The 21013-nt window shown below is 50.8% G+C and overlaps 1 protein-coding gene across 1 annotated transcript; it reads right to left on the minus strand.

The window, feature by feature from the left end:
* Positions 1–217: 217 nt before the first annotated feature.
* LOC122371479 (glycogen synthase kinase-3 beta-like) lies at positions 218–20204 on the minus strand. Its single transcript, XM_043347831.1, has 9 exons — positions 19467–20204; positions 14069–14157; positions 13485–13586; positions 12706–12789; positions 10451–10561; positions 8572–8809; positions 7095–7288; positions 2502–2688; positions 218–1879 (listed from the first exon to the last, which is right to left on the minus strand). The coding sequence occupies exons 1-9, from the start codon at positions 19807–19809 to the stop codon at positions 1422–1424; spliced, it is 1806 nt and encodes a 601-aa protein (XP_043203766.1). The 5' UTR covers positions 19810–20204; the 3' UTR covers positions 218–1421.
* Positions 20205–21013: the final 809 nt, after the last annotated feature.

A 21013-nucleotide genomic window follows, 5' to 3' on the forward strand; every position in this document is an offset into this window, starting at 1 on the left:
AGCAACCGTTCGAAGTTGGAGGGAGTACCCGAGCGGCTGGGTGATGTGTTCGGTTTCTACTATCCCAGCGGGGTACCCCGTTCCAGCAGTATTGCTCAGCAACTGCGACACACCAGTCGGTGGTTGACTCGGCTGAATAGTCATTTTCTTGTCCCACGGACGTAGAATGGCACCGCTAGACCGAGAGGGCATACGCCCTACGCCTAGCCTAGCAAAACGAAGGTCTGTTTTATTGATCAAATGAATATCATTGGTGCTCCATTTGTCATATACAGACCGGCCATGAAACCTCGGGTGTTAGTGATTATATTATTACATACATTATACATGACATTGGCGCATTTTGTTCCATGAAACATCATTTCATTGTCCATTTTACAAATAAGCGATTTAAGTTATTTTTAGCTAAAACACTACCGGCAAAGCAGCATCTCCCATACATATCATGATGAACAGCGCATCACCATGCTACATCGAAGTGGAGCGCTAAACAATAAACTCTGACAACAAACGACAATACGCGCTCACAAAACGGACTGTGACTGAGGAAAATAAACTTCAATACCGTGTCACATCGGGAAGCCAGGCAGGACGTATCAGAGGAGCTATAAATCGATGCCCATCTCGACAGCGAGCACCTGCTAAACGGTACAATTGCACAGCTAACAGTGCAGTTAAGTGAGCTTCCTATCGGCTACCGAGACTGCATCTCACTCAGGGCATACCTCGGACAACAGACCTTGGGCGGATAAAGGGACATGTGTTAGCCCCGCCTGATCGAACGCAGCACTGCTCCCCCGGCTATGGGGACGATATATTGAAGTGGACGGCTGTGGAGCACCGGCTTATGACACAGTTCGTCTCAGTTCAAACAGGCAGATGGCTGAATGCAATCGATCCGTTCAGACTATATCGGACTAGACCTACTAGACTAGACCAAACCAGACCACCAGCAAGTCGGAGCAAACATGAACAGACCGAACCAGACTAGACCAGACCAGACCAGACTAGTTAGATCGAGGTCTCTACACTTCATACTTATCAATTCCGCAGGTGACGCTGTTATTCCAACGCACGAACAGCGGGATAAACTTCGCGAGGCACCCATACCTACAAAGTTCACTGGTGGCACCGGAGGCGGAATAATGCGTCACATCCCCATTCAGAGTAGCCTGGCATCTGAAGATCCGTAACGACCAGCGATAACTTCTGGTGACCTGTGTTGACCTCTGGAAGCATATGATGACCTCTGGTGACCTCTGCACTCACTCTGCCCTCTGTTTTCTTGTGACCCACGGTGGAATCTCTAAGACCGTGACGATCTCAGTCGCTCCTGTGTACGCCAGAGTAGAGGGCGCTGTCCGCTCGTCTGGATTCCATCACAGACAAAGTCTCCCATCTGGAGGTTGTTTCGTCCATCTTCAGGTGGCTAGTTGCTCCGGCACCGGCCCCACCGCGCTTTGAGCAGACTGGGAGACGAGGGTGGACTTGGAACAGACTGCTGGGGGCGCGTCAGTAACCGCCAGACTCTTGGGACGGATTGCTTTGGGCGCATCAGTAACCGACGCAGACTTGGAGCAAACTGCTGGTTTCTTGGAAACCGCGCTGGAAACCAACAGAGACCTCCGATCGGCTCCTTTTGAGGAGGCCGTCGATGACTTTGGGGAGGCGTTACGGGCCGCCCCGGAGACGGTACGAGACGCTCCGGAGACGGCACGAGACGCCCCGGAGACGGCACGAGACGCTCCGGAGGAGCCGTTCGCTGACGGCGGGGAGACGACCAGAGCCGGCGGGTTCACGGAGGAGGAGGGAGCCGCCGGGGAGCGACGAGCGTGGGCCGGCATCAGGGTGCCGTTCAGCGACGGAGCGATGCTCAGCTCTGTGGGAGAGAGAAAACAGAAAGGTGATGAGATAAAAATACGAAAGTGACAAGGGAGACGTAGGAAAATCGACAGCCCCGGCAGGGGCAGACATTAGTGACAAGACGTCGCTCCATAATTATAGCCACGCACAACGCTTTGCGTTCCGTTGCGTTGCGTTGTAGGTATTGCTCTGCGTTGTGTAGCCTGAAGTTGTTTGGCCAAGCGTTACGGTCCTAAAGCTTCCTCTACGTACGCTGAGCCTCTAGCCGTGGTAAAGTTTGCCCCAAGGACCCTTCCGCTTCGGTACGTCGCAACGGCGCATTATTACCCAAACTTTCACAATAGATGTTCCCAAGGTCGCTGGCTAACGGCCAATATGAGACGCAATAAAGACGTCTCATAAACGTACACGACAAAGCTGACGTAATTTGTTACCCACCATACGCTCTGCATGTAAGAATAACCATATAACTAACTTAGTTCGCTTACGCATCTCTCTCTCTCTCTCTCTCTCTCTCTCTCTCTCTCTCTCTCTCTCTCTCTCTCTCTCTCTCTCTCTCTCTCTCTCTCTCTCTCTCTCTCTCTCTCTCTCTCTCTCTCTCTCTCCCTCTCTCACTCTCTCCCTCCCCCCTGTCGTACCGTGCTCAGTGAGGTCGAAGAGTGGCGGCAGTGGTCGGCCGTTGGGCAGCCGCGCCTGCGGGTCTCTAAGTTGCGAGAAGAACGGGTGACAGCAGGCCTGCTGAGGGCTCAGCCGCGCCTGCGGCGTGAACTGCAGCAGCTGAGAGACCAGGTCGATTGCCTCGGGAGGGGTCATGGCCCGGAACAGCTGGGGACAGGGAAAAGGGGCAGGTTAGGCGACATTTGATCCGAGTCTAACGATAGCTCATGAGATTTAGCTCTCAATTTGACATATATGACACAGGAAAATAAATAAGCAGTAACAGTTTTCATACCTAATTCATGAACCATGTACAGAAAGATCAGAAGCAAACTGAACTATACGGCTCAATGAGTTGCCGATGTTCCACGCACGCACACAGTCCATAAGATAAATATCTGACCTCAGCGATCCCAGTCCCATGACCGACCCCGCGCAGCACGCACCACCCTCATCCCCAGTCTCTCAATGCCATCTGCCTCCGACAGACCAATAGGGGCGAGTATGCCCCACCAGACAGCGTTGGCGGCGCATATAACCCTCCAGCGTCTCGCACCGACGCACACGGCCGCTCCGCCAAGGCAGCAGCCAGCATTGCCAGTACCTATTTTTTCCTCTGAACACATTCACACCGTGGACAATAAATCCACAAGGACCTTTCTTGTTTCGGCGCCACTTTGTCGCTCACATCATCAGGAAAAGTGGTATTGCGTGTAATACCGCTAAGCGTCGATTGATTTTAACGGTACGTCGTTCGATTGTCGGGCTGTTGGTTGCGTGTTTGACCGAAATACCCGAGAGATCACCGACCGTTAGTGTATCGATAGATCCGGGACGGTGACCTTACCGTGGCCCGAGTGACCCGAGGTCAAACAGAGAGGCAATGATGGCCCAGCAAATACCAACTGACCTGAGCTGAGGTGAGGCTAGACGAACCTAAGCATCGTTTTCAACAAATTGTTGTAAATTCGTCGAGGTCAAACAGCCGGATGGCTATCCTGACACAAGTGGTGGCCTGAGGTCAGGCAGATGGACGGTGACCCTGGTACAAGCCTAATGAAATAATTTTTGGGACCACCTATACCTATACTGAGATCTAGCCCACGGTTGACATGATTGGAGTATTACGATATGGCCTGTAGGGACTATCAAGTAAAGGATGTTTTTATGTCTCCATGCATGTCTTACTTATAGGAATGCATGCTGTCTCCATGTCTTCGGTAACAGTAACCTTGCGGCGCTTGGCGCGACCTGAGGCCTTGCAATAGACCAGAACAGCTGATCCGTGCACTTTGCCAACCGAGTTGGCTGGGACACCCACCACCCCGTCCTCCCCCTTCCCCGCGGCTCGCAGCTGGCTGTCCCGTGACGCTCCAATTGCCGCTGACAGCAGCCAAGGTTGCCACCGCGACCACTGCCGCCGCGACTATCACCGCCGTCTTTTTGTGGTGAGGGGAGGACGGACCCCATAACGATGACTCATCTGTAACACGTGTGGGTTTCGGTACCGATGTCCATGTGTGCCCATGTGTCAGTGTGTCCTAACCTTATGACACTATATCGCTGTACCTAGTGTGCACTTTGCACTGCGCAGGTGTCAACCCCGGTGTTAGCGTTTACGTCTTTGTTTGTATTGGTATTAATCTCTAAGTTTATATCAGTACCTATCGATCTCTGTCGAAGCCTCGTAAATGTCGAGTGATTAAAGTCAGCATCAGTACCCTTGTTATGTCAAACGTCAGTACTTGTAAGTACCTACTTAAGTATCACTATCAGTGATCCTGATGAGTACCTATATACCTCATGATTGAGGTGGCGCATGATTTATCTTACAAAACATTGTATTCGAAATAGCTGTGACTAAGCGGTCACTTTGCGGAAGAGACAGTCAAAGATTAATGCAGCATTAATCAGCGCCTACGTAAGATCTAGAATCCTCAATTTGACGGGACCCCGACCCTGAGCGAAAGTCGGTCTGGCGTACAGCCAATGGCAGCGACAGGTGTAAAGATCTGAATGCTTGGACTCTCCCACGCCAATGACGCTGACGCATGAACTACGTCACCTGGAGCGATACCTGCTCCTCAGGACTATGGATATTTATCACGCATTTATTGTGGTAATAAAGAACATTGTAGAGGGTAGCATTTGGGGGATGTCGAAAGAGGGGATCAGCCAGTCCATGTCCATTTTGTCCTATGAGCTGAGTGCGGTTTACAGTTTACACTCATGTGCACGGCGCTCAAGCGTGCGAGGATATCTTTGAGTGCCGATAGGCTACAGATTACGAAATGTCCGTCTGAATAAGACGTTTCGTCAGAGGGGATGTCTGACTTATCAGCGATCTGCAATCTTTGCAATCTTTTGTCATCAACACTTGACAATGCTCGAACGAGAAACGGCTGATACTGCAACGAAGTCATGGTCAGAGCGATATCATGTATAGTGGCGAACCGCGACCTATAGGCGAAAATGTCGCTTTTTATGGTTGAGCAATGAGCATGGTGATGAAAGTTATAATGAAATTCCGAATGATCTGTTTTGTTTGCCAAAAAGGAAAATATACAACGACTAACGACTGTCGCCATTGAAAATACCTGAGTCGAAGAGACGGTGTTGATATCATTATTATTTTTCGTTTCTTTTAGCAATAATCGCTTTGCAAAATGATGAATGATGAATAAGGTACTTATAGCTACGAGTAGCTATTTTACTTATTTATTGGAGGATGCATCAACTTTAAGTTCAACTATGCATATTAATAAAAACCATTTACTTATGCAGTCCGTTCGACAGGTCATTTCCAGTCGCATACCTTTTCTTTTAATTCGCTCGTAATGGATGGCAAGCGCCTTTAATTTGATAACCCGATTTCTGAGGTACATTAACCCTCACCCCGTTGGGGGACCATTTTGCCCCCCCCCCCCTGTGGTTTTTCCTGAATAGCAAGAAAACGGCGACGCGCAGCGCCGCCAAATTTTCAGTACCTTCCCGGGCATCAATTTGACACCTTCACGTCGATTTCAAGTCTTAGGTCACCTTAGGTCAGGAGCTATTGAGGTCAAACTGAGGTCATGTTCGAGCAAAAATGAGCAAAAAACATGCAATCTTGAAACGCTCACCAAATTTACAGTTACCAAGCAATTTCAAAGTTCTTTATATGGTCTAGTAGACAAAAGGCGGCGCTACAAAACTGCAAATCCAAAACTAAAAAAAAATCATTTTTTCGAATTTCGAAAAAAACCGGAATATATATGATAGTCCCTGAGCTCTTCTATATACATACCAAATTTCAGATCGATATCTCATTTTTTGGCCAGGTTATAGCGAAAAAAAAACTGTTCAAAAATGATGACGTCAAATTTTGAACTCAATTTATAGCGATTCTAGACCACGTAGGGCAAAACAAAGACCACCATTGAACTCCCCGTGACGAGCTGCATCGAATCGATACCCATTTTATGCAAAAATATCAACTTTGAAATTTGACCTAATTTGACCTGACCTTGACCAAAAACGTGACCTAAGCTGGCCCAAAAGTCTGTCTGACCCACATAATCGCATTTGTCATGTAAAATGGACCATAAAACATGTATCACACGACACTTTCACATTGTGCCCCCCAGTGACCTGACCTCTGTGACCTGACCTGGTATCAGTGACCTCAAATAGCAAAATATGTGTTTGAAGAACATTTCCCCATCGATGATTTTCAATGAAATGCATTTTACTCGATTTTACAACGCATTCTTGAAATGCCTGTAAACGGTGAAAATTCGAACTTTGACCTGACCTGTGACGTCATCGGTTTGACCTAGGTCAATAAAATTGGGTCTCAAGGTAGTTCCCTGATAGGGATATCCAACACCGTTTGCCGCTTGTCGCTAGGTTGCGTGGTTCTCGAGATCTTAGGGGGCCAAATTGCCCCCCCCCCCCCAACGGGGCGCGTTGCTCGGCAGAGCACAACGGGGCGCGGGTTAACCTAAATAGTCTAGTGCGAGCTGGCCAATTAACTCGCAGACCGTATATCAAGAAGGAACACTGTCTGGCAGCCGTCGCGAGAAATAGTTTCAACCGTCCCCTCCTCTACAAGGTCGCTCGGCTCACCAAGTGGCCGTTTACTTTGGCGAGTACCTAGCTAAGCCAAAGTATCGGCAGTATTCGACAGTGCACCGTTATATGTGCAACTGATGATCGTCGGTGCAGCCAGCTGGGCTACAAGACGAAACCGAGAACCCTGTGCAAAAAAAAAATAGTTTTCCGTTCCTATACTGCAAGCACTCATAGGCGGCGGAACGGGGAGGGCACTGGGGCACCGTGCCCCCTTTGATTTTGGCATTTTAACATTAGCCCTTTGGGCAATGGGCGTTGCATGGAAAGAATAGGACCAAAAGTCGGCAGTCCCCCCCCCCCCCTTAATTGAATGTGTTCCACCGCTACTGCAAGCACTCTTCGACTTATCACCTGTTTCGCTAGCTCATGTCACGATTCATGAACGAATCATAATTCATGACTCATGACTGGGAGTCTGCCGACACTATGTAAGCTTCTGGCTGAGTGGCCCTCCTACCCACCTTGTGCCAGGGCCGTGCGCGCATCTCCGGGAAGCGGGTGTCCTTGTAGTTGGGGTTCATCTGAGCCAGCTGCTCCCGGGTGGGCGTCCCTAGCTGGCGGATCACCTCCACCAGCTGATTGACGCTGTTGTCGCCGGCGAAAATCGGACGGCCCAGCAGCAGCTCGGCCAGCACGCAGCCGGCGCTCCACACGTCTGGAATAGGACGGTAGGTCAGGTAAGGTCGGGTCAGGTCAGATAAAGTCATATCAGGTCAGGTCAGCTTCTTCCAGTTCAGTTAACGCCCGGTCTAGTCTTGTTAAGTCTGGTTAGGTGAGCTGGCACTCCTTATATTGTGACACGGAACTCCTTATATTGTGACAATGAAGTCACGCCGGAGGCAGTGGTAGGTCAGGTCAGGCCAGCTCAGGTGAGGTCGCCATTCCAAGGCTGTGTGGGACACGAGCTACGGTCAGATCAAGTGAGGCTTGCGTTTCAAACGTCTGGAGAATTTAGACCAGACTAACCTCCTATTCCAGATTTATAAATCAATAGCGCCAGCAGCGGTGGCAAATCTGTCATTTTGACAGCGGAAACCCCTTCAGAATAATAAGTCAGCTACAGCAATAAAATCAGACCACAAACGTCACATCCACTCAGGTGGTAAATTACAACACCAACGCAGTGAGCCTTCTGCGCGATATTCAAATGGAATTTCGTTTAATCTGCCTCCGTAAATATCCACACAGCGAGCGGCTCTGTCAGGGATGACGTCACAGTTGCAAGATCTGCAACACAGGCCCCGTCTAACGGCCCACTGGCTCGGCAGAAAAATAAACAGACCCCGCCGGAGCACGGGTTGATTCACGCTGCCAGCCCAAAACGACAGCGAGAATGTGCCACAGGTGGCAGCTGGAACGTCGCGAATTGGCAAACTGAGCGATCGCCAACACTTGGACTCATTCTACCAAGGACTAAATTTAGCAGGTGTTTTCTGAACCGACAAATAGAGGCAGACCACAGAAAGGGTTGTAGGGAAGTGAAGGAGGCTGCATACAGTTCCACGCCCTCCAACTGACAGCCAAGGTCTTCTGAAGGTTAGCACTTAGCAATTAGCATGAGGTCGAAGTTAGGGTCAAATCAACTATATCTCCCCCCCCCTCTCTCTCTCCCTCTCTATCTCCCTCTCTCCCTCTCTATCTCCCTCTCCCTCTCCCTCTCTCTCTCTCTCTCTCTCTCTCTCTCTCTCTCTCTCTCGAATTGGCAAACTGAGCGATCGCCAACACTTGGACTCATTCTACCAAGGACTAAATTTAGCAGGTGTTTTCTGAACCGACAAATAGAGGCAAATAGAGGTCTCTCTCTCTCTCTCTCTCTATCTCTTCCAATATGTTTTCGTCTTCCCTTCGCTATTCTCCACTCCTCTTTCCCTGCCACCTCTACCCCTCTACATCACTCCATCCCTATTTTCCCTCCCTCTCTTGTCTCGCTCGCCTCACCGATGCTGGTAGTGTAGTCGGTCGCCCCGAAGATCAGCTCTGGCGCCCTGTAGTAGCGGGAGCAGATGTAGGCCACGTTGACCTCGCCTGCCGACAGCACCTTGGCGCTGCCGAAGTCGATCAGCTTCAGCACCCCGGTCTCCGGATCGACCAGCAGGTTGGGCGGCTTGATGTCCCGGTGGCAGACACCCAGAGAGTGGATGTAGCCGAGCGCTCGGAACAGCTGGTACATGTAGAGCTGGGAAGGAAGGGGTGTGGTGGTTAGAGGTGACGATAGACAGATTGAGAGGTCATTGCGAGCGATAATCAGCTTATGAATGTTAGACGGTCGTGAGACAGGTAAGCCGTTATTTCACAGATGGTGAGCTGACGCCTGAATGTTGGCTGATGTCACAGGTCAGCAGCATGAGCTGAACAACGAGCCTTTGGTCATACACATTGGCCTGTCAATGTTGATTGGCTTCTCTTTATGACTTACATAAGTCGCAGCTTGACTGGACAACGCTCCATGGCGCTGGCCTACATATTGCAAACTCTCCCATTCATCTCTCCTTCACGACGTTTGAAGAGATTCCCCTTCTCAGCGGGATCGAGGTCGGCCGGCTGGCGGTCGGTGCGCTGTTTGCCGCCGGACCCGCCGCCCCTGCAGTTGACTGCCGCCAGTGACACAGGGTCGAGGGGTAGTCCGGCGCCGGCGACCGTGTACCGCCCCGGTCAAATATTTACCGGAGCAGATGGGTTCACATGGGACCACACTGGAGGGATCTTCATCGAGACATCATCAGAGCTCGAGGCGGCGGAAACCACAGCCCAGAGCTCAGACTTAGCTACAGCTCAGGCTGCAGAATCGGAGTGGCCCAGACCAAACCTAGTCCAGACCACACTTCAACAATCCCAGATTGGACCAAACATTCGGACCAGATCAGGCTCCGACCAGACCCAAGTAGAGCCCAGTTCCAGGAACGGGCCATTGCCCAGACAGCCGAGGTTAGTGGGAGTCCATTTGTGACATTCAATGTCACACATAAGTCATAAGTTATGTAACCAGGCTGTCGCATGACGTTCGTTTAATTTATCGTGTAGCTGATGGCCGGCGCATCCTGTCATAAGACGTATATATAGGATTGGGAGCTAGACAGGGAACTGGTAAAGGACAGGTATATCCTCTTTCTGTGCTAAGAGCACCCTGACCCGCCAGTAAAGCAATCTTGGACCCGCCAGCCACCCTAGCTTCTCACTGTCTTTACTGTTCATAACAGTGGTGTCCAGTGCCCATGTTTGTTGCCCTTAACGGTTCGACACCGGCCTCGTGTCGAAACGGTCAAGAAGCGTTCAAGACCGGCTCAGGACGGTAGAGAGACCGACAGAGAGCCGGAATAACCGACAGAGGGTCGGAGAGCCGACAGCACGCGCAAGGTCGACACCCGAGAGTGCCCCGGGCTCCCTGCCAGCCGTCTGCACAGTCCACTGCGTGACATTGGCACTCCCTGTCAGCGTATTGACGGCGCTGACAGAGGCCTCTGTCCTGCGGCAGGACGCAGCATCCTGCTGTCATCGACTGACATATGATGCTTCTGAATGACCTGTGACGTAATAATCACTTGACAAATGACACTTCTAACCGGGTCAGGTGTGACGTTGCCGAATGGCACGTGTCATGCTCGACTGTCCATTGTCGATAGCTGAGTGCAGCGTCATTCCCAGGAGAAAAAAGTCGCCGCAGATCTCTGACAGACTGTTTCATCTCCCACGTCACACGCATTCAACAACAATCATCTCAGCATCATATCCTATATTCCTTGCGCACTTTTCATTCACCCTCCCCTGCTGTCTCTCACGTCCCAAGCACGCGTCTGTTTCATGTTGCTGCTGAACTGACCTTGATGAAGCTGATGGGGATGGTCTGGCGGTTGCTCTTGTAGCGACGTGCCAGCTTGTGTACCGTCTCAGGGAGGTACTCGAGCACCAGGTTCAAGTAGACCTCCTCAGACTGCCGAGAACAGGGAAACAGGTGAGCTCGGAGCAATGCAAAAAGGTACCTACTTGAGCACCAGTTTCTTCAGTTACACCCCTTCAGACACCCGAACAAGGTTAAGGACATCATAGTATGTATATTGTATGTATATTGCTGCATTCAATCCAGCAGGTGAGAGCATCGTTTGAAAGGACATGTGCCATTTGCGAACATCAATCACATTTACGAGTTTATTATTGAATGAAATATCCTTCGTGCCACATTACCAAGACCTTGAACGAACTCGGTCAGCACTCAACTTCACAAGCCAAACACTGATTTTGCACGGAAATCCGGGTCAATGTTGCTTGCAGCGACAAATCGGGGCACTGTCGCAACATTTGTGTTTGCTCAGACATCAACCATTCCTTTTGAGCGTTGTGTAAACTGGCTCGGCGAAAGCTCGAATAACTAAATGCTAACAAATTCTGATTAATCTGCAGGGACATGAGATAAGTAGATGTTTGATGAAGCAGAAGATGGCCTATGAAATGTCGGATTTATAAGCAGCAAAAAAAAAGATTTCATAAACGGCAGCTAACGCCACAAATATTCCATCAGGCATTAATCTTGAATTGGTATTGTTTATTATATACGCATAATTTATTTATGATGGCATATCTATTCCCACAGTCGAATTAGTTTAGGTAAATATGTATATTGTACATGTCTCCAGTTCACTTTTAATCCGTCCCAGCGCTTTATTATCCATTTAAATTTTCACGTGTTTGTGTAGCCTTGATCTACTAAAGTTTTACGCGTTGTATAGTGACCCCATCGGCTAACCTTTACTGTTGGTACTTGCGTAACTGTAAGTGATGAATAACGAAATGGTGGCGTTGAGGAAATTTACGGAACGGATCGCCATCAAGCGATGCAATTTAGGTCAGCCCGGCTAGTCCGTCGCATTCCAGTCAAGCGAAGCGGGCAACATCCTGCAGGCTAAGTCCGCTGCAGTATAAAACCATTGATGTCAGGAAAACAGACCAACTTCAGAATCTCCCATTTCGCCAGAAATTTCCTCCATCCCATGTTGTACTTGGCAAAGCATAAAGCGACCTAGGCTGCGCGCGAACAAATAACACAAACCATAATCCGGGAATTACGAGTGTGCATGTGCGCGATCCGAGAGAGCGTCGGCCAAAGACCCCAGCCATGCGCTGCCAAGGAACATATCCGGTAGCGGCGGGCAGCGGCAGCGGGCCACGGGCAGCGGGACCTGGCATGGCAGGAATGACGCTCTGCGCTGTAACCAAGGCCTTAGGTCCAGACCGTCTGGCGCTTGTCGTGACGCTTTCCCGGCTTGATTCTCGCCAACTTAAAAAAAGAACTTTTAAAAAAGTAACCGAGGGCGTATGTTCAATTTTTAAAACACTATTCGTTAGAATTGTTTTCTATTGAATACCCAAAGAGCATATGGGAAGGTACTTGGCATCCTTTACGATAAACCTATCCCTCCTCCATCTCCCCTTTCTCCCTCTTCCGTCTCTTCCCCTTACCCTCTCTCCCTCTTCTATCTCTTCCTCTCTATCTCTTCCTCTCTCTCTCTCTCTCTCTCTCTCTCTCTCTCTCTCTCTCTCTCTCTCTCTCTCTCTCTCTCTCTCTCTCTCTCTCTCTCTCTCTCTCTCTCTCTCTTCCTCTCTCCATTTCTCTCTGATACTATCTATGCTATAGTCTGAGCACCTGTCTAGACTAAAGACTGCTACTTTATGGCCCGTATGGTATTTACGGTGGTTACAGTGATGAACTAGGGACAGCTGTCAGCTGGTAAGGTGCCACTTAACCACTGAGCCAGCCTGATGGTCCGGCCAGAGACTATGCTGCACCATTTCGAAGCGTTAGACTAAGTGCATATTTTGCCGCTGAAAGCTGAACAATTCTGGTGACGTTGACGGCTGCCTGCTGCATTTCTAAATTGCTGAAGAATTCAGTTGACTGAAGCGTTAACCACTCGGGGACAAATTGCTCCAAGTGCTTGCGACCTTATTTAAATGTCAAAGTCGCCTAAGAGGACAGAATAGCGTACTAGACAAACGATTTTTCCGGTCTAAGATATTCTCCTGAGATGTGTATCATTACATTTCCGTTTTTCTCAATTAATTGACAAGATCGGCGCTTACCTGGTCGCCACTCGAGTAGAAGAAGTACTTCAGCATGACTACGTTGCAGTGTCCCAGCTTCCTCATTATCTGTAGCTCACGGTTCTGAAACAGCGATGCAGACGAGCGTGCTGAGGCGAAGATCCATCTCATTAGGGCGGATGGAAAGGGGAAGGACAACATCCGCTGTACCACTTGAGGGTGAAAACTGAGCCACAACGTTTCAGCATTCGCGCTTAGCCACATATATGTAGACCCACCACAGCTCAGCCACTCCTGTATTGATGGGGCGAAAGCGATCGATAGTACCCCACCGTGCCCCTCGCCGTGTCTCCTGCGTATCCCAGAAGCTTGACCGCGTCACAGAGCCAGTGAGGCCACCCAGGTCATTGGAGAGGACGGCAGCCGGGTCAGGTTTCAACGGCATGTGGGCGGTGAGCGCAGCTAAATTGGACGCGACGCACCGCATCAACCGCGAGGCAGCCAGATTCACCCCCAGATCAATACGAAAAGGCACGGCAACTATGCCCACAACGAGCCGTAGAGGGCTGGAAGAGCTGGAAATAGCCCCACGGACAATCAATGCCACATCGGATATTGATGGAAACGACAGGCCGAACGGGATTGATAGGTCCGAAGACCGGGTTGTACGCGATCGGCGCATCGGTTAATGGCGTCACGAATGCGTAACTGCTTACGTAAGCATACCAGAGCTTCCAAAAGAGCAGTGGCTTTTAGTGATAGATAAGACATTTAAGCTCCTTGGATCATGTTTGCTTGACCACGATCCGCCCACTGACCTTAAATCGTTTGTCTTGTAGAACCTTCTTGATGGCGATTTGTTCCCCAGAATCGCACAGCTTAGCCTGGTACACCACGCCAAAGTTGCCGTTACCAATTATCTGTAATGGCGAGAGAGAGAGAGAGAGAGAGAGAGAGAGAGAGAGAGAGAGAGAGAGAGAGAGAGAGAGAGGAGAGAGAGAGAGAGGGAGAGGGAGAGAGAGAAGAGAGAGAGAGAGGGAGAGAGAGAGAAGAGAGAGAGAGAGAGAGAGGGAGGGAGAAAGAGAGAACTTGGGTCAGTTATATAAAACGGCCGAATACTGACAGTGACCTGTGGGATGCCGGCTCTAGCATAAACGAATACATAGAGGATTTTACTCAACCAGCAGCGGGCAGCCCAAAAAGGCATTAAACGTTACACGTTGACCCATTATTCAGCATTCACCTACTTAGCTAGATGACGGTTTCTAATTACCTATACGTCACATAAACTCACGAAAAGGGACGCTCAATATCAATAAAAAAAATGGCGCATGGCGCTTGGTTAATGCGGAGGTGAAAGCACCCGTAATTACCTAAAGTTATCTTCACCCTGTTGCCGTACCTTTGAGTCTGAATAGGAGACCTGCTGGGTTCGATCAGAGCCCTGACCCGGCGTGGCCACTACGGTGGTCACCCGAGAGTTGCCCTTGTCTGAAAAAGAAGACGTCATTTATAATTTACATGCTTGAATTTTTATAGCAAAAGTAGTCGTGTGAGGTACAAGTGACTGCCTACCATCAAATGCAAGAAATCGTGATTATATAATATGACATGGAATTTGCTTATGCATCTGTGCTCATTCAAAATGTCAAAATCAGTTCTGCTGAGACAGACCTGCCCCCGGAGACCCTGTTTACCAGACTGGTGGCCCATCGGTCCACATTCCGTCCAGCTGTTGCCACCCGGCCGCGGTCACCGGCCCAGCGACTGTCCCAGAGGACAGGGGAGCACCCATCCCTCCGTCCCGTCACGCTATACCCTCCCAGTGTTGACCATTGGTCGATGGCGTCATCGAACCGGCGAAAGTGAGTGCTCGCTCGTCCATCCGATGGTGCCCTGGGGGCGGAAACGCAGGAGGAAAACACCCGACGTCGTCACTGCCACAGCCGCGGCGACGCGCTACCGTCTGCGTTTCGTCAGGTGGCAGGCGGGCGACGTCTAGTGTCGTCAGTTTCCGAGTGTTATCGGCTTATGTGACAGAGGACGGACGGCCTTGTGAGGGAGAATTATGTAACCCTTATTGTCTGCGGCTGATATAACCCACTATACGGCTTCTCCAAGGGCTGTGGACGATCGTCCACTTCCCCAAGATCAAAGACAGACGTCCATTATATATCGAGGCCCTCTCCCGAGCGGGCGCCACTTCAGGAACAAAGCGCCGCATATCGATTGTGCTCCGGTTGTGACGTTTGATGGCGCTGGAGGGACTAAATGCGAACAGGAGAGGCGACGGAGCGAGACGCACCCCATTCCAATATGTTCCAATCTTCCGGGTGGAAAGTTCAACGAGCAGCTGCCGCCCGTGGCGTCGAGCGTAAAATAAAGGTTTTGATGGAATGTCACCGATGGTCACGATAACCTGAGAGGTTACTGTCAGAAATGGTCAGCTAAATGGCCGAGCTTCTGATGGGCAGGGGCCGATCGCGGCTGAAATGTCAGATGTTGCGCGTCGCGACTGAGCTGAGGTGGTAACAGCTGATGTGAAACTCGTAAAAAAGGGAGGGAAGAACACTCCCCAGCCGTCAACGCTGCACTGCTGCATCTCCCCATGTCAAACACGGAGGATGGTGTTCGCAGCTGCGCTAGTCCAAACAAACGAATGCTGGCCGGCGCTCAGCATACCGCTGCCCTCATAAACCATCCTCGGGAGCTCCACGGGGAACCCAGCGCGGGAAGGCGGAACCCCGGCGGAACCCAGCGTGGGCCGAACGGAATTCCGGAACCATGTTCGTCGAACCTGTGATGTTTATCTCAATCAAACTCTGTCTAAATCTACGAGTAATTAGTTCCTTTTAAACCTTATCCCCCGAATACAATAAGTGAAAGTTATTTCGAATTTGCTCACTTCATCGTATTGAAAATTTAGGTATAAAAAGGCTGTCAGCCGCTTTATTTTCAGCTAGTCATTTTTTCCATCGATGTTTTACTGACCCTTTTTTCCATAATCGATATCTTCTGGCCTTTCCCGTCTCTGCCTTATGCCGTCAACGCCACCCCCCTCCCTCCGTCACAAATGCTCACAATCCTAGCTATACTCCCGCTTCCATTCTCTGCTGAACGTGACCACACAAAGAGCGGCCTCAGGTCCGTGACGGTGACCCGGCCGGTGAGAGGTCGCCGTCGGAGCCGACGTCGTCGTCGGAGCCGATGCGTCGGCCGGCTAATGGCCGTCGCTGATGGCCGGTGTACCGGTGCAGGTATACAGTGCTCCGGGCACACGCCGCCCAGGCCCGGATCTCTGACATAAACAGAACATTCCAGACGGAAGGACACGGCGACGACACGGCCGAGCAGGGTCAGGGGCAAGAAGGCGCGGCGCCGTGGTGCGATTGGGTAAAATGGGCTAGACGATTTGAACTGCGGAATAACGGTTTTTGATAAAGAAAATCTATAAGGTATCGAATGCATGATCAGTTCTCAATGTTTGCCTACATGTCTTGAGAAAATAGTGAAATCAGCTTACATGCATAATGCATAGTATAACGGATCAATCACTCACCAAGTCGTCGCTAATATGCTTGAGTTAACTTGGAGCATTGTTATACACTTTAGCAGTGCGCAATGCAATGTGCAACTTCTTCCTATCTGCGCAGCCGATAAACGCCAATCATCTCCTGATACAACGGATTCGCCTTTAACCACCTTTTAGCCCCCATTCAGCGTGACTCGGCTTCCCATGCAGGGCAGATTGCAGCACCTGTCTGGCACGGCTCCAGGGCCTCGACGAACAGTTCACCACCGGCTGGCGTCTGCTCATACCGGCTCAGTGCACAGTGATGCAAATGGGGTTCACGAGTGGCCATAAATACGAAAAAGGCCAAAAATTCAAGTTCACTTAATCGAATAAATCGTAATATGGTCAGTCAGGCAAATGTTTGGGGTGTCTAAAAAAGTATGATTTTAATGTTTTTGTCAAAACCGACCTCGTGTAGGATTGTCAGAAGTCGAGACATTTTCGATGTCGTAAAATGACTGTCAGGTACTTGAAATTCAAGTGCCGCTAGCGTGCGTTCATGTCATACAAACTGCAAAAATTATACATGAAAATAATCCCCGAAACATGCTGCTTCTAATGCCACGTCATAAAACGCCGTATCTATTTTGGTTTGGCAGTGAGCTAACTATTTGTAATCATGTTGCAACCGCAGTTTTTTACCAAAAATATTTGCTTTCAATTCACCTACAGCACTTCACACAGTGTGTGCCCGTTAGTGCACTATATCATAGCATTCCCTAATCATTTCTGAGTCGCATCGTGAAAGAATTAAGGCGCTAGCACAGGGCTGACCGGCGCTACAGAAGTTTTCGTCCGGCACGGTCGGGTGCCGCGGCGCAGCGGGCGGCCCGGGCGGCCGCGCCGCCGCGCCGCCCGGACGCCGCGCGACGACACCCACCCGCCCACTGCGCGCCCACTGCGGCACCCGACCGTCCGGACAAAAACCTCTGTAGCGCCGGTCAGCCCTGTGCTAGCGCCTTAATTCTTTCACGATGCGACTCAGAAATGATTAGGGAAGGCTATGGTATGGTGGACTAACGGGCACACACTGTGTTAAGTGCTGTAGGTGAAACGAAAGCATTTTTTTCTTAGTAAAAAACTGCGATTGCAACATGATGATAAATAGTCAGATTACCGCCAAAGCGAATGAGATACGGCTTTTTGTGACCCGGCATTAGAAGCAGAAGGCTTTGGGGATCATTCCCATGCATAATTGTTTCAATTTGTACGAAATGAACGCAAACCAGCGGCGATTGAACTTGCGAGTGTCTGACCGTCATTTTACGACCTAGAAAATGTCACGACTTCTGACGATTATACACGAGGCCGGTTTTGACAAAAACATGAAAACCATGTGATTTCAGATGCCCCGAACATTTGTCTACTCGGCCATATCGCAATTAACTCGATTTGGTAAACTTGACTTTTGGGTATTTATGGCCACTCGTGAACCCCATTTGCATCACTGTGCAGTGGGAACGGGGCTGACGCGAGGGTGACCTGTGGGCCACCCCGGCGGTCACATCAGCGCCCTGGCCGGCCCGCGGCTGAACAGCGGCGAGGGACGGTGGCAAGACAACGCGACTCGTCAAGACTTCTGTTTGGCTGGACATCTGTAGATCAGCTGGGATATCCGTGCGTTATCAGACCAGTTGAGATGCCTTCTTGAAAATCACCATGATGGACCAGCTGAGATAAATGTGCATTGGTTTGATTTTACGTGTCTAGGAATGTGTTGGGGGAGGGGGGTCAGCATGAAACTAGATAAACTGATTGTGATTTGTTTCACAACTCCCTTTGTTCCACTCTTTCACTGATAAACATCCTGAGGTAACCGTGACGAAGCATGTATGTTGTATATGGATAGCTATCCGACCAACGACTTTACCAAATTCCACACACGCACGCCTTCTGTCTATCGACGGTTCAGCGGTTGGCGACCAAATGCCTCTCCACGTCGCGCCTTTGATATCTCTCCCCCTCCCCCTCCCCCCGCCCAGCAACAAGCCTCTGGCGGTGGAGCAGATCGCCGTGCTATCGGAGCCGAGCTATCGGACCCGCCGGCTATACGAGGGCGGCCTGAAAACGCCCTGATGCCGACCGATAAAAATAGACTCGGCGGAGATCAGAACCGTTGGAAGTTGCGACGCTACCTGTCGACAGGATGGCTCAATTACGCCGGGTTAAGCCGTTCCAAGGTCAGAGGACGGCACAGATGATGCTGGATAATGAGGTCACGGTTGTCAGTCTTCTGTCTCAATTTCAAAGTGGAAGCATTTCAACGGTATCGACGCGCTGTCTTAGATGGCGTCTACTGCGTCACTGGGTGACGGAAAGGTTACAGACTACATCAAGGAACATCTAATTTACATTTACGTGCCTGAAGGGTCAGAGAAATAACACGGACATCCGCATAGAATGCCGACCGCTAATGTTTAATGTTGAGAATACCTGAAGCCTGGGAACAATGGGGATGCCCGAAGACGAAGGATATGTGCAATGTGTACCCGGGTACTCAGGTAGCCAGAATACAAAGTACCACTTATTGCGCAGGATGAGTAAACATTTTCCGTCCCACCGGGTGCTCTAGCATTACAATTATCACTGAAACGGTGGCTGGGATGCTACCAGCAGATCATTATCACAAAGATAGTGTCACCCAATTCTCAGGACAGTGACAGCTGCCGTCGCTCGAGGTAGCCACCGGGTTCAGCGAACGTTTCATCATCGCCCGGTACACACACACCGGCCGCCAGCTGAGACGTGCCACAGGGGGTAGGCTGAGATCCGGTGGCAGTGCACAGACGGCGGATGAAGGATGATAACTTCCCCGAATGGCTGGTTCGTTGGAGATGTGGAAGGATGAGTTTCCCGAACGTCAGATTCCTGTTCGCCGAAGATGTTGTGACAGAAATAAGGACAAGGAGAAGGAGCTAAGTTCTACCCAGGCAGGACATAATACAAGGAGATGCCAGATGGAGGTGGAAGGGATGGATTCTGATCAGTTGCCGCCTGCAAAATCTGACTTTACTCGTATTTGTCCGACTGCTAATTGGCTGCTCACTGTTTTTCTTAGACGCCTCTGAGCCCGTCCATGTATTTACGGCATGCGTCATAACCTATCCATAGACAGCGTTCGGGTGCCTCCTTAGTCCTTAGAATTGATCCAACACCAAACAGCCAAACCTTGCACCCTCATCTCTCCGCTCGCCCTCCCTAGTCCCCTTTTCCCTCTCATACTCACTGGAGGAGGGCTCCCGCAGCCAGTCAAGCACCTTCCTAGCGCTGAGGTCCGAGAGACGGTGGCTGCTCCAGCTGCGCCAGCCGAACCGGTTCGGTTTGCCGGCTGTGTCCCGGTTCAGGAAGGCTGACTGTCTCTCCCGGTCACGGGTGGTGTCCTGGGTATTGTCCGGGACATTGTCCCTGTCCCGCTCACGCTCCACCACGCCCCCGCCATCCCCGCCGCCCGCACCGGCAGCTGCGGAGGTCAGCGCCGAGACCTGCAGCCGGTTGATGTCATCCACACTGTGGTGGTGCCGGCTGAGCTTCTGGTGCGGTTTGGGCGTCTCGCGCTTCCTCTCTCCCATGGTGACAGTGACGGGGCCGCGCCCCGTCACGGCTGAACCGTCACGACCCGTAACGACGGCGCTAAAATCCGCCAGTCACAAGCCGCGAGCTATGACACTAAAGCTCGCTATAATGAAAACAATTTGTCTTGCTGAAATTCGGCAGTGCCAACCACGATTACTCAGAAACGTTACGACAAAAACGACGGCTCAGGCACACCAATTATGCCAAAATGTAACAGCCGATCAAAGTTTCCGCACTGCACCTCCCACTGCCACAATTCTTCACCAGCAGATGCGGTAAAAGTCACCACTGTGCAGCCCACACCGGGCGCCGACGTGGGGCCTGACCCTGACTCACTGCTGACACGTCCTACTCGGCCGGTGAGTTGCCGCACACTGGCGGAGGCGGCGACGGCGGCGGCAGAGGCGGAGCGAAGGGGGGGGGGGCAGAGAGAGGGGAGAGGGGTGAGAGGGGTGAACTGCGAGATAGTGATGTCATAGATAAGCAACTCGCACCAGAGCATGCTTGATGTCGTGAGCACGGTATCCACTGAAGAGTGATAGAAGAGAGAAGATCCGTAGCTGAAATACGCATATATCCCGCAGGCCGTCTTAGCCTTTATTCAAGACAGTCATTATTCAGCCCAAATACAGCCCACATTCATTCCAGATCCGGGGCACCTCACATCCACTTGAAAAGGGCATCCACTTCCATGGGGGCAGGAGGAATGTGTCCTAGGTCATTCGGCACGAGCCTAAGCCATTTGACCTGGAGGGGTCAACAAAGGTCACTGTCCCAAAATTCGCTCAGCAGATTGGGGCCCACTCAGGGGAGCTAGATCGTTGAAATTGACACTAAACGACTCGCCATGGCCTGAAACCACATTCCCACTCCCAATGTTAAAACCAAAGGTCACGCGATGACCTAAGGCCATTTACAGGCAAATAAGGAAAAACACTAGCACAGCAGTTTTCGTGGCCGTGTGAAAGAAAAAAAATAGTGGGAAAGCAGCCGCAAGTCATGACGAGCCCTTTGGTGCCCTTTAGTGTTCTATATGTAGCTCTACTGGGTAAGCCGCAATCTGCCGTGCCAATTTGGAGGCCGTGCCCCTTTTGAGCCGCTCTAGGTCAAGTCAAACGGCTATGATGTCACCAAAAAGTTTGGACCACGTATTTTTTCCCCAACTGTTGTGCGGGAGATTCACAAGTCGATCCGAGTTAT

Source organism: Amphibalanus amphitrite, unplaced genomic scaffold (genome assembly GCF_019059575.1).
Source record: "Amphibalanus amphitrite isolate SeventyFive unplaced genomic scaffold, NRLGWU_Aamphi_draft 001248F_arrow, whole genome shotgun sequence".
NCBI lineage: Eukaryota > Metazoa > Arthropoda > Thecostraca > Balanomorpha > Balanidae > Amphibalanus > Amphibalanus amphitrite.

Coding starts and splice junctions, on each gene's coding strand:
- LOC122371479 (XM_043347831.1), bottom strand. CDS start 19,809: ATGGGAGAGAGGAAGCGCGAGACGCCCAAACCGCACCAGAAGCTCAGC. Junction 8,810..10,450: donor TCCCCATCAGCTTCATCAAG/GTCAGTTCAGCA, acceptor CTTCCTTCCCAG/CTCTACATGTACCAGCTGTT. Junction 7,289..8,571: donor CGACTACACTACCAGCATCG/GTGAGGCGAGCG, acceptor GTCCTATTCCAG/ACGTGTGGAGCGCCGGCTGC.